The 15,754-nt window shown below is 48.6% G+C and overlaps 7 protein-coding genes across 7 annotated transcripts; 1 reads left to right on the top strand and 6 right to left on the bottom strand.

Moving 5' to 3' along the window:
• Window positions 1–187: 187 nt before the first annotated feature.
• Window positions 188–1,840, top strand: C7M61_003523 (uncharacterized protein; the record flags this gene model as incomplete). The annotated part of the gene is made up of 1 exon (XM_024858860.1): window positions 188–1,840. One exon carries the CDS (start codon window positions 188–190, stop codon window positions 1,838–1,840), a length of 1,653 nt encoding a protein of 550 aa, XP_024712947.1.
• Window positions 1,841–1,875: 35 nt separating this feature from the next.
• TPO3 (spermine transporter) lies at window positions 1,876–3,597 on the bottom strand (the record flags this gene model as incomplete). Its single annotated transcript, XM_024858859.1, has 1 exon — window positions 1,876–3,597. The coding sequence occupies one exon, from the start codon at window positions 3,595–3,597 to the stop codon at window positions 1,876–1,878; it is 1,722 nt and encodes a 573-aa protein (XP_024712946.1).
• A 575-nt stretch (window positions 3,598–4,172) lies between these two features.
• On the bottom strand, window positions 4,173–5,336 carry GLY1 (Gly1p; the record flags this gene model as incomplete). The annotated part of the gene is made up of 1 exon (XM_024858858.1): window positions 4,173–5,336. The coding sequence occupies one exon, from the start codon at window positions 5,334–5,336 to the stop codon at window positions 4,173–4,175; it is 1,164 nt and encodes a 387-aa protein (XP_024712945.1).
• Window positions 5,337–6,070: 734 nt separating this feature from the next.
• On the bottom strand, window positions 6,071–8,488 carry C7M61_003520 (uncharacterized protein; the record flags this gene model as incomplete). The annotated part of the gene is made up of 1 exon (XM_024858857.1): window positions 6,071–8,488. One exon carries the CDS (start codon window positions 8,486–8,488, stop codon window positions 6,071–6,073), a length of 2,418 nt encoding a protein of 805 aa, XP_024712944.1.
• An 863-nt stretch (window positions 8,489–9,351) lies between these two features.
• On the bottom strand, window positions 9,352–10,083 carry C7M61_003519 (uncharacterized protein; the record flags this gene model as incomplete). The annotated part of the gene is made up of 1 exon (XM_024858856.1): window positions 9,352–10,083. The coding sequence occupies one exon, from the start codon at window positions 10,081–10,083 to the stop codon at window positions 9,352–9,354; it is 732 nt and encodes a 243-aa protein (XP_024712943.1).
• Window positions 10,084–10,816: 733 nt separating this feature from the next.
• On the bottom strand, window positions 10,817–12,340 carry C7M61_003518 (uncharacterized protein; the record flags this gene model as incomplete). Its single annotated transcript, XM_024858855.1, has 1 exon — window positions 10,817–12,340. One exon carries the CDS (start codon window positions 12,338–12,340, stop codon window positions 10,817–10,819), a length of 1,524 nt encoding a protein of 507 aa, XP_024712942.1.
• Window positions 12,341–12,598: 258 nt separating this feature from the next.
• Window positions 12,599–14,296, bottom strand: C7M61_003517 (uncharacterized protein; the record flags this gene model as incomplete). Its single annotated transcript, XM_024858854.1, has 1 exon — window positions 12,599–14,296. One exon carries the CDS (start codon window positions 14,294–14,296, stop codon window positions 12,599–12,601), a length of 1,698 nt encoding a protein of 565 aa, XP_024712941.1.
• Window positions 14,297–15,754: the final 1,458 nt, after the last annotated feature.

Here is a 15,754-nt window from a genome sequence, read left to right as displayed (position 1 = left end):
TCCAAAAATCCCCAAAACGCGGTGCCCCAGACCCCAAACCCTAAAAAACGACTATTTTTTCTCGTGGACCCTGCATTGGTGGGCCAATGATTGTACTTAGATTGCCTTTTTCTGGAGAATGTCCTGCACCGGGCCTATTTAAGGCTCTTATCAGACCCACTCAATCTTTTACTACTTCTTCCTCACCATGTACGAGAAACTCCCCACCGAGGATCCAGAGCTTCTCAACGAGAAGCAGGATTTGTATGAGAAACCAACAAAGCGTTCAAACAAGCAAAGTTTGCTTGGTTTCATTCTTACTGCCTTCCTCCTCGTTTCCGGATTTGCAGCCTACTGTCTGTTATCATGCTCCACCTCAGCAAAGCCAAAACAGAATGTCATCTTCATGGTCACCGACGGAATGGGCCCTGCGTCTTTGTCGCTTGCCCGTTCCTTCAAACAGTACCGAGATAAGCTTGATATTGACGACATTTTGGCGTTGGACTCGCTTCTTATTGGTTCCTCCAGAACACGCTCCAACGACTCCCTTGTGACCGATTCTGCTGCTGGTGCCACCGCGTTTTCGTGTGCCTTGAAGAGCTACAACGGAGCTATCGGTGTTGACCCAGAGAAGAACCCCTGCGGCACCATTTTGGAGGCGTTGAAGTTGAAGGGCTGGCACACTGGTCTTGTTGTGACTACTAGAATCACCGACGCCACTCCAGCTGCCTTTAGCTCGCATGCAGACTACCGTTTCCAGGAGGATCTCATTGCCCAGCACCAATTGGGCGAGTACCCCTTGGGAAGATCTGTCGATCTTATGATTGGCGGAGGAAGATGCCACTTTTTGCCCAGATCCGTGGGCGGTGGCTGTAGAAGCGACGATAGAAACTTGATCGAGGAGGCCCAGCTCAATGGCTGGAGCTACGCAGGTGACAGAAAGGCGTTTGACGCGTTAGACGAGGGCAGAAACGTCCAGTTGCCTCTCCTCTCTCTTTTAGCACCAACCGATATTCCATTTGACATCGACAGGGAGCCTGAAGTGTATCCATCGTTGGCTGAGCAGGTCAAGGTGGCGCTTACCTCGTTGTCACACGCCACAAAGAACTCGAAGGAGGGCTTCTTCTTGTTGATCGAGGGCTCGAGAATCGACCATGCCGGTCACCAAAACGACCCCGCCGCTCAGGTCAGAGAGGTGTTGGCGTACGACGAAGCTATGAAGGAGGTCATGAAGTTTGTGGATAACACTGACACCGACACCGTGGTGATCTCCACGTCTGACCACGAGACCGGTGGATTGGTTACAGCCAGACAGGTCACTGAGCTGTACCCAGACTACTTGTGGTACCCTGAGGTTTTGCTCAACAGCAGTCACTCTGGCGAGTACTTGGTGAAGAAGATGATGAGCAGACAGAGCGAGTTGGACGGTCCAGCTTTGGAGTCCTACATTGCCAAGGAGATTGTGGAGCAGGACATGGGTATCTTGGACCACACCAAGGAAGAAATTGAGACTGTGAAGAAGTTTGCCAACGATGCTAACAGATTGTTGGGTGTGCTCAACAACATGATCTCTGTACGTTCTCAGACCGGCTGGAGCACCCTGGGCCACTCTGCTGTGGATGTCAACATCTACGCATTCTCCAACTCCGAGAGAATCGACAAGCAGCTTTACAGAAGAGAACCCTACACCGGCTTGCTTGGAAACCACGAAAACATCGAAATTGGCGCCTTCATGGCCAAGCTCACCGGCGTGGATTTGGCCAAGGTGTCTGACCTCATTAGAGATGTGGAGCACTCCCCCAAGGGAGCTCTCGATGTGAGTGCTGATATTCACATGAATGCTGTACACAAACTTCATTAAATGGTATCGATGCTAGTCTATAAATGCATGGGTGGCTAACCGAGCTTGGCGGAGTAATCCTCTTTGCAGAGCTTTGCCCTCAAGGAGCCACCGAATCTATAAAAGCTGAATGGCACGACTATCATGGCCAACGACAAGAACGCAAGCAACCATGAAGCCCACTGCAAGCCCAACGTGTGGTACATTTGGGTGATAAATAACGGGAAAGCGGCACCGCCTGCGCTTCTCAAGAACACCTTTGTCGCCAAAGCCGATGCAGCGTACTTGGCGTAGGTGTCGATGATGTAGTTGTTCAATGAATAGTAAATCAACACCATTCCAAAGCCAAATGCAATGCCTGACGATGCGGGACCAACCCAGATGATATGCTTATACGAGGTGGCACCCAAGATGAACAAAGCGATGCAAGGGAAAGGAGAACCAATCATGGCACCCACAAGTCTATCTTCAGGAGTTGGAGTTCTTCTTTTGCTCATGGCCAAGTATCTTCTTTCCAAAGCTGGAGTCACCATGACAGCGAAAAGAGCACCTATCAAGATAGGAACATACATGAGGCCGATTTTGTCGTCCTTGTAACCATAAAGCTCACCAAAAATCACCGGGTATGCGAAGAAAAAAGCATAAAGCAAGGCGTAAATAAGCGCAACAAAACCACAAATAAGAACAAGCACCGGTTCCTGCCAGCAGAACTTCACGGGTCTGTACAAGTTGTTGTTCAACATTTCTGAGAAAGTCATGGGGGTGGCTTCCTGTTCAGTCATGATCTTGTTGTTTCCCGTTTCTTTCCGGAGGCGCTGGGCCCTTTTCTTCAAAATCACCGGAGCATAGGTTTCAGGAATAAAGGCCATAACGATCCACATTACGCCTGCAAACGCCATATTCACCCACACCATCAAATCGTATCTTCCTGTGTCGACCAGAATGAAACCGTTGACAATACCGCCAAACACGGGACCAGAGTATGGACAAAAGGAGAAAATAGCAATAGCCATGCCTCTGGTTTCACAGTGGATGTCCACCAAAGATGCACCCACATTTGTCAAGGCAGAAGATGAAAAAACGCCTAGAAGGAAACGGCACGCGAGAACACCGCCAATATTAGGCGAAAGCGCCACAGGAACATTGAATAAAGTGTAGAGGCCAAAACTGATGAAGTACACTGGACGTCTACCGATCTGTTCCGAAAGTGGAGCCCAAAGCAAGGGACCCACAAGAAACCCAATCACCATCAACGACACCGTCAACACCGCCACCTCATTGGAAACATGGTACTTTTCACTAATGAGATCTAGTCCTCCCGCTAAAGAGGATGACCCGTAAGCAGCAGAAATGACGGCCCAGGAGTAGATGAAGGTGTAGAACCACTTGAGCCAGATATTCCAGTTGTGGGGGTTTTCCGGGTCGTTTATGTGGAAGGTGACAAGCTCGATCTCTGGATCTAGCTCCTTGGGTTCCGTTCTAGCTGTGGCTTGACTGGCTCTCAGTTTGGTTCTTCCGAGACTCTGGAGTCTTTCCACTGGAACCAAACCGGTGGGTGTTTCTAGGGTGTATTCTTCCGGGAAGATGGCATCTTCAACAGGCGGTAAGTTGAAATCTTGGTGAGGAACCTCCTCATTCACACCGAGCTCCTTTAATGACTGGGCTGTTTCTGTTCTAACCCTAGCAAGGTCCATGCTTCTGTGGGACTGTTCCTCCGAATCGGCGGTAAGTTTTTGTGGAACATAGTCCAGCGAGCTTAATGATTCCAGACTGCTCATTATCGTTTATGATGTGACAAAATCAAGGGGCAACAAGCATGGATTATATAGTGCTAGGATTTGCAGCCATTCAGCCGTTCTGGCTACTCCGAGAACGCATTACGCTGCGCGGACGGCATATAGACGCGGCTAACCGACGGTTTGGAATCATTTCGAGCTGTCTTCCGTGCTGTGTGCAGGTCCCGACAGCAAAGGTGCTCCGCGGATATGCATTTTCCGCCTCTTGGGCACTGGTTCTTCCGGAAGATTATCCGACATCGGTCAGCAGCAAGATCGATAAACCCTGCATCAACGTCAAAACATGACGAGGTTAGAGGCACAGAGCTGATAAGGAAATAGTATGATTCCAGGGGTCTAGGCTAAAAATAAGCTCTAGACGGTGACTTAGTAAGCTATCAAGAGTCATCTCTAGAAAAGTAGTTTTTGGTTTCTACGTAAAATTCGAAAACGTGGATCAGAGCAGATCCGCGTGGGTGATCACCGTGAGTCACCTGATACTACAAATAATCACTGAAAGCCTTCATTGAAAGAGGGTCGATCCTGGGTCCACCAGGAATCAAATGCTGATATGCTAATTAGTTTTTGGAAGCGACACTGAGCTCCTGGAGATTCCTGATAACGTCCACATTGTACATCTGCTTGTTGCAGCGTCTTCCCTCAAAGGGATTCTTCAAAGCATCCTGTTTGCAATCGTACAAGGCCGCCTTCAAGTTCTCCACACTCTCTTCGCTCAATTGGAAATGGAACGCAATCCTGCCACCCATGAGCTTGACATCGTGCTTCTCGCCAAATTTGACAAGCGCAGCGTCGTTGATCTTGTTCTTCTTGAGGTCAATAAAGACAAAGTTCGTGTCAACAGGCGATTCAACCACAATGTCATGTTTCTTGCAGAATTCACCCACGTCCTTGGCAAACTCGTGGGCAATCGAAATGTGGTCCCAGTTGTCTTCCAATGCTGTGAGTGCCATGAGGGTCATCATACCAGCCTGCCGTATGCCACCACCAGCCTGTTTTTTGAAGTGATTAGATTTCTCGATGAATTTGCGCTCACCAACGAGAACAGAGCCAATGGGAGCACCCAAGGACTTGGATAAACAGATTGACACGGAGTCAAAGTACTGGCAGTACTCCTTAAGAGAAACACCGGTTGCAACACTGGCATTGATCAAACGAGCTCCGTCAAGGTGCATCCAGATACCCTGGGACCTTGCAAACTCGCTGATCTTGCGGATCTCCTCAATTGGAGTGAGAACACCGTGCAAAGTGTTCTCCATGCTGATAACTTTGGTGGGAGCACCGTGAATGTCGCCGTCGTCCGGAGTGAAGTTCTCCACAATGTCGTCCAACGTCAAGTAGTCGCCGTTTTCTGGAGTGACCGGGTGAACCATTGCCTGAGACAAGGTTGCCGTTCCACCAGCCTCGTGCAAGAAGATATGGGCTCTGTGGTCACAGAGGATGGAATATGGGGGTTGTTGCAAAGCTGCTCGGAGACCGATCTGGTTCGACATTGTACCGGAAACGCAAAAAAGAGCCGCCTCTTTGCCTGTGAGCTCAGCCATTTTCAGCTCAAGCTCCAATGTATATGGATCTTCCTTGTAGACGGAATCACCCAACAAGAGGGTACCCTGGGAGAGTTTCTCGAGCACCACCTCGTTCATGTGTTGTGTGGGCAACGTAAACGTGTCGCTCCGGAAATCATTATGGATGGGCAACCTTTCACGGTCTTCGAGAATCGTCATTTCTTTTATTTCGAGATCCCAGGGCGCAGCGTCGTTTTTATAAGACCCTTATTCAGCAACGCTGCGATGACCGATTTTTTTTGCAGCAACTGCAGCGCGCTGCATGTTGAAACGCCGAAGCCAGCTGCGCCAAGTGCCTCATAGAAAAAAGTCTCGGAAAAAGCGGGGCATTTCCCATAGTTAATCAGGCGGAGTTGCTTTTCCACAGCCAGCGAGGGGCTGGTGCGGCCATTTCCTTCGCTCCCACTTACTGCGCATGGGACGTTTTTTCGGGGTCTGGCTCCGAGATCTTGCCGCGATTAGCCGGAGTAGTAACAAGTGTCTTGTCGTTGCGTGAGTTCCCCCACGTCGCCACGTTCCCCACTTCTTCGTTTGGGTTTACGAGTTTTTGGGCAAGTTTGAGGCTTTGTGGTTTTGGGACATAGACCAGTGGAGGTAGTATGCCAGATAGCTCAGGCGACGTTGACGCATGCTGTGTTTTTTGCAGCCAAGCTGTTATGCGAACCGTTGACTCACCTGGCGTCTGGTGATGCATTCAGGGCAGGACAAGTATTTGAACCGCAATCTTAAAAGTACTTGATTTCCAATGATTTTAGAAGAAGACTCCTGAAGAACCATTGAAGGTGGTTCTCTTCTTGTAGGTAGCCAAAAATAGTCGTCTCGATAGAAGCGAGACGCAGCCATGTCGCATAACCAACCTCAGTAATCTCTCCTCGTCTAGAACCCATCTTCACTCATAACAGCTGAATATCATCCGCTTCGTCTCCGTCCTTGCGCCGAGACTGGAACGGCTGGAAATCAGGAGAGATCGTGCCATTGTGCACGTCGTTTCTCCAAATATGGTTTCCTCCAGAAAGAGCCCTATTGTGGCTTCCAAGACCAGGATTGAGCCTGTCCAGCCAGATGTTCAGCTGCAACGAGCTTTGAGGAAGCAGCGGGTTGTTGGAAAGCAAAAGCGTGTCTAAAAGCGTATCTCCAGATTGCGAAACCACAGATTGAGATGGAGACAACTCGACGTTCATTGGACCTGGAGAAAGCGACATCTGGTTGGGGAAGCGCTGGTTCATGAAATTGGACGAGTTGTTTGCGGGATTAGTGTTCCACAACGAAGGAAGCGGCTGCTGGTTGAATGCCGGCGGATCCGGAGTAGGCGATCTCATTCCATACATCTGGTCTTCGTATGGAAGGCCAGACAAGAATGGTTGAAGGTTGGGCTGCAACGAGTCTTGCAAATTACCTGTCAAATGGGACCGGTCTTGAATGCCAGGCTGTAAGTTGTTAGGAAGGGGAAACAGGAAGTTCAGGAGGGAGTCCTGGTTCTGGGTATGGTTTCCAAGTAACGATGCCTGGATCAGGGTTCCCGAAGGGGTAGGCTCCAAAGGCACACTGTGGTTCAAGTTTGCACCCACCTGTGACTGAGGAAGACTGCTTTGAGAAAAACTCTGCTGATGGCCGTAACCCAATGGTTGAGGCTGGATGTTCAGATTGAGAGACTGAGTTTGAGCTAGGGAAGACGAAGAAGCCATCAAGGGCATGTTCAAGCTCTGGCCCTGTGCCATAGGGTAGTCTCTGCTGACGTTGATATCAGGAAGATCTCTTCTGTCGGAGAAATCTCTGTTCATAGGCTCGGAGCCCAAGCTGCTCAGATTGTTATCTTCTTCGTTGACACGGTTGAAGAACGGTGGCATTTTCTCTGAATCTGGTAACGGTGGAGAAACTGGAACGGATGCTGGCGACTCAGGCGCAGGCGAATTCTCATCCACAAAGGTGTACACCTTCGGAGGTCTCAGTTTTGGCAAAGCATTGCTGAAGCCTCCAAACTCCACACTCGCTTGGTACTCTGTAATTTTCTGAGGCACGTAGCCTGGAGTTGCTGCAGCCCGTGTCATCTCAGCATTGTTGTGGACTTGGACAAACTTACGAATGACATTGCGATAAGCATTCTTCCAAGACAGCTCCAAGGCAGTGAGCGCTTCGAACTCGCGGTTGATATCGGCATCCCAATCTGGCTGAAGGGACGTGATTTTCTTGAGCAATTCTGCGCCGCCTTTGGTCAAGAGCGAGTCTCTAGTGAAGACCTCAAACACTGCAGTGAGACTCACTTGAGATCCATTAGGGGAAGTTTCGCCAGTAGGCTGGGGGTTGAAGACGGTAAATTGATCCACGAGCGGCTTAAGCACGTTAACCTGATGAGCCAACTCCTTTCTGTCGCTGTTGAGCAGCTTGGCCTGGTTCTCAAACTCTGCAAGGTCATCCTTGAGTCCAGCGATATCCTTGTGGAGCTGATCAACGGACGACTTGACACGAGCTTTTTCCAGATCTGCCAGGTTCAAAACATGCTGTTTCTTCTCCTCGAGCTTGGCTACACGAGACCGTAGCTCGGCCAAACTGGCCTTGTGGATCAGCTTATGCGACTTGTGGTTTCTGAGCTGCTTCGAAAGCTTGAGCTTCTCAAAGGTCAACGAGTCTTTCTTCTTCTCCAAGGTTTTAACATCCAGGTCCTTGCGGCCCCGCTGCTCGTGCTCTTCGCTGAGCATGTACTTGTACTCTTCGAAAGCTGCAAGAAGCTGCAGCACTTCTCTCTGCTGAGAAGAGGAGATCTCGGCAACTTCCGCACGTGTCTTGTAAAGCTCAATCTGGTTGTGGCGAATCTGTTCCAAGAGGCCCTTTTCAGCATCGCTCAAGGCTGCTTCTCTGGACATCTTGTATTCGTCCGAGTGCTTTTCGTCACGGGCCATCCACGGAGTGACCGACCACGCGTCGCCTTCAAAATCACATTGGTCATCCATTGTGGTCACGTAAATGGCTCCACTCTGGGATCTGAAGTTGGTAGCGGCGTTGACCGCCAAAACCTCAATCAGGTACATTTTCGAAGCTTCAAGGCCCTGGAGGCAAATCAGCTTTCCAGCAAGCGAAGCTGCTTCACGACCATTCACAAGAACAACAAAATACACGTTTTCCTGCCACTCCTCGGTATCCCAGTGAAGCACCACTTGGTTCTTCTGGAGCTGATCTATGGTTATCTTGGGTGCATGGGGAATATCTATGGATAGTTTTTTGAAAAGAGCTTCCAGAGGCGTCTGGAGTATCTGGTAGAGCCGGCAGAGAAGCCAGCAGAGTGCAGGCCCAGCGGTCAAAAGCACCTCAAGCATAGTTGGTGGTATTCGATGATCGCGAAATTTAGTAGTAGGAATGGCCGATGGGTAAGGCACAAAAGAGGTGGGTAAACATTGGGGGATGCAAGGATAGTAATAGAAATTTGTGGAAATTTTTTAAGGAGGTTGAGAAAACAATTGCTCTTGTAAATTGCCTTGCTCTGTTTTGCTGGTAAAAATTCTGTAGATTATGGAATCACTTGTGGTCGCCTTATATCCATGGCTGCGAAATGGTGCTTAGCGGGAAAATACGGGCAGGAGGAGAATGGTGACAGGAGGCGATGAATATATGGCATTTTTTTGTTTAATGCAGAAATGGGAGAGATGTTTCTGCAATTAAAAGGAGACGCCTGACGCATTGATCAAATGGGACGTACTTAGCACAATCAATCTCGCAAGCGTAATTGGATGATTTTATGAGGGAATGATTCTAGCCACTTTCGGCTTAAATGGGATCCGTGGGGTTCATACGTCACATCATTAGGCTGTGAAAATTAATAGAATAATTATTTGCGTTTCTCTCGCTCTGATGGCTGCCGTCTTTCCTTCAAGTTAGATGCTATCACAAGTACCTCGAGGCTGACATCGGGCCATCTTATCCCGACAAGGTCCAAATTCAGCAAATGAGCTTCCATCAGTAGTCATTGTCTATGCAATTTATTCACCGGTATTGACCCTTGCAAGTTGAGGTCTTGATCAATCTAGCGAGAGTGAACTGAATCACTTGAATACCCCGAATTGCTCATCAAGTCATTTAGAATATGGACTACTTGGGTCACCACCAAATGTACAATCTTCTTACTGCATCCGTCTCTTATCATTTGCACAATGCAATTGTAAACTTCTTTGATCCTCCCATCCTAATCGTCATCCTCTTTAGACAATTCTGCCCTGATGGCATCTATTCTGCGGGAGACTGCAACTGCCATAGCTGCCAGTCCAACCAACACAAGCACCGATATCAAAGTCAAACTCAGGAGACAAGAGGTGGATTCTGAATCGAAGCCTCTAATCAAATGAAGCCATACGGTGCTAACCACTGGAGGAGCAACAACAACTGCCCAATCCGGCCAAGCTTTAGTGTGAATCACCTCATTGTCAAATTTGATAGTACGTGGAAAGTACCGGTAAATGAACAAAATCATCAAAAGCGAAGAAGCACTTGTAATATCTGAGCCTCTTTCTGCGGACATCATTCCGAAAACACTAAGGCTCTTCACACTCAGAAACAAAGCCAAGAGAACAGGCCAAGCACATGCAATGATAACCTTCCATGCCTCTAGTCCGCTTGACAAGAAGACAAAGATACATGAGATAACTATCAAACAGACATAGTAGTAACTGAGACTGAAGGCGAAGTTTTCCAATACCTGTGATTCGTGATAGACTGAAAGCTTTAATGCAATTGAGCGAATAGCTTGAAAAATGCAGCTTATGAGCATGATACTTCGGAAGCTGAACGCCTTACCACCTAGGAGCAACATAGCCCACGGACCCATTTGCAAGAGTCCCATACTAAGAATAAGTTCGAGAGGTTTCTGGTTTTCTAAAGGCGAAAGTTCCTGGCACGACTCGAATTGAACAATTATCATCGTGTACAAGATAATGAGTATCGATATGGTCCCACTGGATCCTCGAGTCCCATTTGGCTTGTCTTTTTCAATGCGTGCCATACTGAAATTTGTAAGTAATCAGCTAAGTAGATACGTGCTGCTCAATTGAGGTGTTTTGTTGAAGACTCGGTATTATTGAATTAATAGCTGTTGAAGTGTATGAGAGCTTCCAAGACTGTTGAGCTGAGTAGTCGTTAAAGTAGATTTTCTTTAAGAAGCTATGATTCTGAAACCATGGGTATGGTATGAATCAATCAGTCCAGTGAAATTTCAACCTAGAAAAAGGAATAGATAGTCGGTCCACGATGATAACATTACGAGTGTTTCAGGCTGTCAAGATACGAGGTACCTCTTCGAAAGCTGCAGTACATAATAGGTCTAGTGAGCCGCACGTTAACAGTATATTCGAAAGTGAGGATAGAATCATGGAGACATTAAATATGAATTTTCTTTTAATTTGGCTGAATGTAACAAAAATTGTATCCCTGACTGATTTCGATATGGTCAAATCACTGGTAGAGTATTCCTCCAAGTATATGTGCAAATGAGCTAGTTAAGGCGCATACCATAAGCACATAACCGTACCATGATAACAGGCTTCTTATCTTTTCAGTTCCTTCCCTGCTTATTTGTCATTACCCTGCTTTTACCTTCTGCTCCTACATCGACATGTCCATACTCTTAAACCTATCCATCCTGTACACTTTTGTAATTACCCTCTAGTGGCTGCAATTGAAGACCCAGCCAAAACGACATTGAGGGCACCCAAGATGAAAAATGGCGCAAACGTCCACAGATCACTCCAGGAACCACCAACTTTTGTGATCAACAAAATTCCCACTCCTCCACACACACTGGCGCATCCACTGATACTACCAATGACCTTGTGCTCGGTAGACTCTGGCGTCAGACCGATAGAGCTGATTAAGCTCATGGAAGCAATGATGGTGCCGATTTGGGAAAGACCAATAAAACTCACAAGAATGAAACACAAGGCGTTTCGAGGGTCGTACCCGTCGGCTCCTACACTGGCGATACAAAGTCCAAAAGCACCCACCATACCGCTGACAGCAGCAATAAGCAACGTCATCAGACAGCCCAAACGCTTGGAATCGACCAAAACACCCCAGATTGGAGAGGAAACAAGCGCTACTGTTTGAGCCACACCGGTGAGAATAGCCAGGAAAACGTAACCATCGTAGCAGTCATCCTTCAGTGGAGAGTTGGCGGCATCCAGCGCAGACCCGCTGCACTTTCCGTGTTCCGAGTAGTACTTGAACACCATGAGCGGAATGAAGACGGAATTGGCCACGGTGGTGGATCTCGAGACAAACGAACTGACATAGGCCAATTGCACCCTTCTGTTGTTCTTAGACGCCTGGAGACCTTCCTTGAGAAGCTCAGGATACGACAGGTCCCTGGACAGCTCTGCATCGATATCGCCGTTTTCCCTTCTGCTTTTGGCACTGTCGTAAGCGAATGTGAAGACGATAACGGCTGCTGCAAGTGCAAACACCGATAAGATCACATACGAGAGTTTGACGCTTCCGGCTCTGGAGAGGTCTGGGTTGTGGTCACTAAGCTTCACTGGCAACGTCAAAAATACCGAAACCGAGAAAACGGCACCAAGTCCGGTCGATACTCCAATCAATGCCGAGAGTTTTCCGTGCTTCTTTTTCTGCTGAGGAACAAAGACAGGCTCTTCGGTCAAAAGGCCCAGCTCGGCTTCATCGTGGTCCTTCTTCTTCTGGTACATCTTCCAGAACGCCAAATCGGTCCATGCAAAGTCCGAGTTGTTCGCTTCATGAAGCATCACAGTGACCGTACTCATACAAGCCGTGACAGCCACAGCAAAGATAGCACGCCAGAACCAAAGCTCTGGAAACACGTGTTTGGACAATTTGCCGTAACCAAAGAGAGAAATGGCCAAAAGCACAAATCCTCCCAATTCGAGGATCCTAGGTCCCGAGGGAAAGAACCCCTTGGCCAGTCTGGCCCAGAAATTGAGTTTATCGTTGAAAGTTCCCAAAAATACCGCCACCAAGATCGACGTGAGCTCGTCTAAAACACCCAAAGTGCCCACCACGGAACCAATCTTCTTCAGGTCCACGCCGATCACATCTGATAAGTAGAATGGCTGCGAAGCCAGGAGAAACACCACAAGCGAAATGCAGGCAAAGCCGGCAAAATTGTACGCTAGGAGGTTTCGAACCTTGAAGCCTGGATTGAGAACCATTATTCGGAAAGATCAGAAAAAGGAATTGTAGTATCGAGTTGGAAAGCCGAGAAAGGACTTGGCCTGGATGAGGGTCCATGCACAACTTGTGCAGTATACCACCGGCCGGTGATAACGGTCCACCCAGTACAATGGATGTCTGCTCCTTGAAGCGATAGTTCCTGTTCTGTAAGTCGTAAATTGTGGGTCATACCTGAAAAAATGATGGTTCTATATATGCTCCAGGAGGGCGCTGGAACTCTAGCGCAGGCCTTGTGCCTACGACGTCTGCTCTCTCCAGAGCCATTTTCGCCAAAGCTCTCCAGCTTCATAGATAATGCTGTCCATGTAGTCGTAGCGGAATCCGCTATCTGGTGGAGCTGATCCTTTCTCCTTGTCCTTTTGCTCCTGGTACTGTTTGTACTTGTCGCTGGCCTTGAACGACTTTGCCGGAAGCCTCGATAAGAACGTTCTGATCTCGTGCTGGTCAAGCTCCACCAACGTGTTGCCTTTGGCCTGTAAAAGCGCAAGACAGACAAAAAGAAGCTCGATGTGCATGTCGATTTTCGAGAAAGGAATTACCGGCCCGTCATCGGTGCAACTCAGGCTCAGTGAGCATTCCAGAGAGGGCAGAAGCGACGGCAGCGTGGATCCCAGTGACGAGGACGACGTACTGTTGTGGTTACGCTGTGGAGGCAAGTCGTTGTTGGAAATGCTCTCAAGGCCGCTGCTGTCGTTACTGCCAGGAGGCTCAATGTGCAACTCGCTCATGAGGTCCTTGAAGGAATCACGCTTTGTCAAAGTGGGCAGAGCTGGTTGGTCTTCTTCGTAGTCGACTGTCCAGAACACGTCAGGTCCCAACTTGTCAAGCAACTGGTCTGAGATGTTGAGCTTGTCGCTGTAGTAATGCTTGTTGTTTTCGGACTTTTTACTTTGAAGACGCCAACCAACAAGAAGATCCCACACACGGCCACGATCCACACGGGACCACACCTTGGCACCGCAGAATTTGAGCCACCAAATGAGCCACTCGTCGTCGTGAGCACCAAACTTGTTGAGGATTTGCTCTTCCAGGAAATACTCGGAAAGCTCCGGTAAAAGAATCTGGAAAACGTAGATGAAGAACGAGACTCTCTCTTCGATGGTGCCTCCATTGATTGGAAGCGTCAGTTTGTCGATCTTGACCAGCTTGGAAGGATCTCTCTTGTTCGCCAGCTCGGGCGAGTGCAAGAGAATGAGCACAAGTCTCTCGTACACCTCATGGAAGCTCATGTTGCTGATGTTTTCGTCCTGGACCAATTCCTTGAGGTACGAGTCAAGACCCGGCAGCGAATGAATGTACTCTTGGTAATCATCAAACACACATCCAATGTGTGTGTTATTGGCCGAAAGAACGTCTCTGCCTAAAAGCACCCACGAGGTGTGTGGAATAGGCGGGAACCATTCCGCTAGACCCAAGGCAAACCACGAAAGCGACAGGTCATACTTGATGATCCTGCCCCATTTGACAATAAACTTGTGCACGGACTTCTCCAAAGTATCAAACAAACGCAGCTCCGTTTCCAGAAGCGGTTCGTCCGAAGGGCTTGCCACGCGATGCATGTATCTCCTGAGATCCTTTCTGATCTTGCGCTTGAGCTCTAGCTCGTCCAGCTCCAGCGACTCCAGGTTTTCGTCGCTGTCTGGCTGTCTGTCCGGCTGTAAAAACGGATTGAGCACGTAAGGGTGGTGCTTAAGCAACATGGGCCATACCTTGAAACGGAGAAATGGCGGGATTCCCTTCTGGCGGGCGATAAGCGCCAATCCGTGGTAGTTCTTCTTCTCAAGGTACGTTTTGCACTTGGCGAACAAGTCCGGGTCGTAGTGGAACGACGGCTTGGGTTTCTTTGGCAGCAGCGTACCGTTCGGCGGGCCGCTTAGCGGCGGTTCTGGTTCCGAACGGTCGATTTCTTCTAAGTGGTCTGAGCAAGGGACCATTCTAGTACATGGCGGAGCCAAATGCAAATCGGAATCAATGAAATGGGGAAAAAAGCCTATCGGCTGAGATGGAATTCAAGCTCCAAATGCAGAATTAGATTATCTGCTGGAGTCTTGTTGTGGAGGACGCCGGTTTCTGGTGGAATTGGCTATCCCTGAGGATCCTGGGGCACACGAAAAAGAACAAGTGCTTTTCGAAGGCTTGAGGAGGGGCTTTTTTTAAAAAAACGGGCTCTCCACTGAGATGGGTGGAGAGGCACGGGTTTTGTTTTTGGTTCTTTGCCGGCGTGGAGACGCTGCTGAAGCTGTGTTCACAGGTATACCAGCAAAAGAGGTGGATCGATAGATATCAAATGCGCAGAGCGATAGGGCCAAAAAAAATGGCAGACACTTGCACAAAAAAACGAGCAGGGAAGGTGGGCCTGAATTTGCGCTTGTGTGCAGGACGCTCGGGTGGGCTGTCTTCTGAGCGCTTGACTGTTGCGGTAATAGTCCGCACGAGGAAAGAGTGGTGGCGGGAAAAAACGGCGATTTTTAAAGGAGGTGGCTATGGCGTGGTAATTTGGAGTGGGTGGACGGCGTCACGTGACGGGATTTTCGAAATTCTTCCAGAAGCGTGTTTCGTGGTTCTTTGTTGCCATTGTAGGCCGCGGTCGAGCCGGTCCGCGACAATGTCGTCGCTGCCTCAGCAGTCCTCGGGTGAAAAGGAGTCGACAGCAGCTTTTTTAAACAGTAGTAGTATTGACGCTTAGAAAAAGATGATAGTAATCCAATGAACTTATGTTCGTTTCTCTACGACGCCTGGTTGCCGAGATAGAGGGTGACCATGCGACGACATTTTTGCACCCACAGCTACAAGAAACTAGAACACACGGAACGGATTGTGGAGAAGGCCGGAATCAAAGGCTCATAATTTCAATCCCCTTCGTCATCTTCAAATCGCTACAAAAATGGTGTATTGGTGCTGGCTCGGATATAGGGGTCGGGAGGTTCCGATGACTCCGGTACTTCATTTCCGAAAGCCAAGAGTGAACCGCTTCCGAAATAACCCAAATGGAATGGAGCTTGCCGAGGGTATCAAAGTTTGTATTTAAGGAAAATTCGTCTAAACGGAGACGAAGATTTAGTCTTTCTTGCTATCTGTGCATTGACGAGCAAGGCTAGAGCCACAGTAAGGTAGCAAGCGAAGTAAGTCTCCTGAAACGGAGCCGTTCCAGAATGTGGTTTCCCAATATTTTAACAGAATCATGCTCTTTGGCATCATTTCCTTAATTCAGTCACCCTGGGCTATGGCTCCATTCCCCGGATCTTATCTGTTATCACTATCAGACCACTCTCCATACTACCACTTTACAGTGGGCAGATCAGCCACAGGGGTCTGTCGATCTCTTCCGTAATTCAAGCCTTTAATACCGTAGAAGCTTCTCTGAATGTGGGCCCATTCTGTCAAAAACCTAC

Source organism: Candidozyma pseudohaemuli (assembly GCF_003013735.1).
Source record: "Candidozyma pseudohaemuli strain B12108 chromosome Unknown scaffold00009, whole genome shotgun sequence".
NCBI lineage: Eukaryota > Fungi > Ascomycota > Pichiomycetes > Serinales > Metschnikowiaceae > Candidozyma > Candidozyma pseudohaemuli.
The sequence above is the reverse complement of the archived record's forward strand: the minus strand, read 5'-3'. Positions and strand labels throughout refer to the sequence as shown.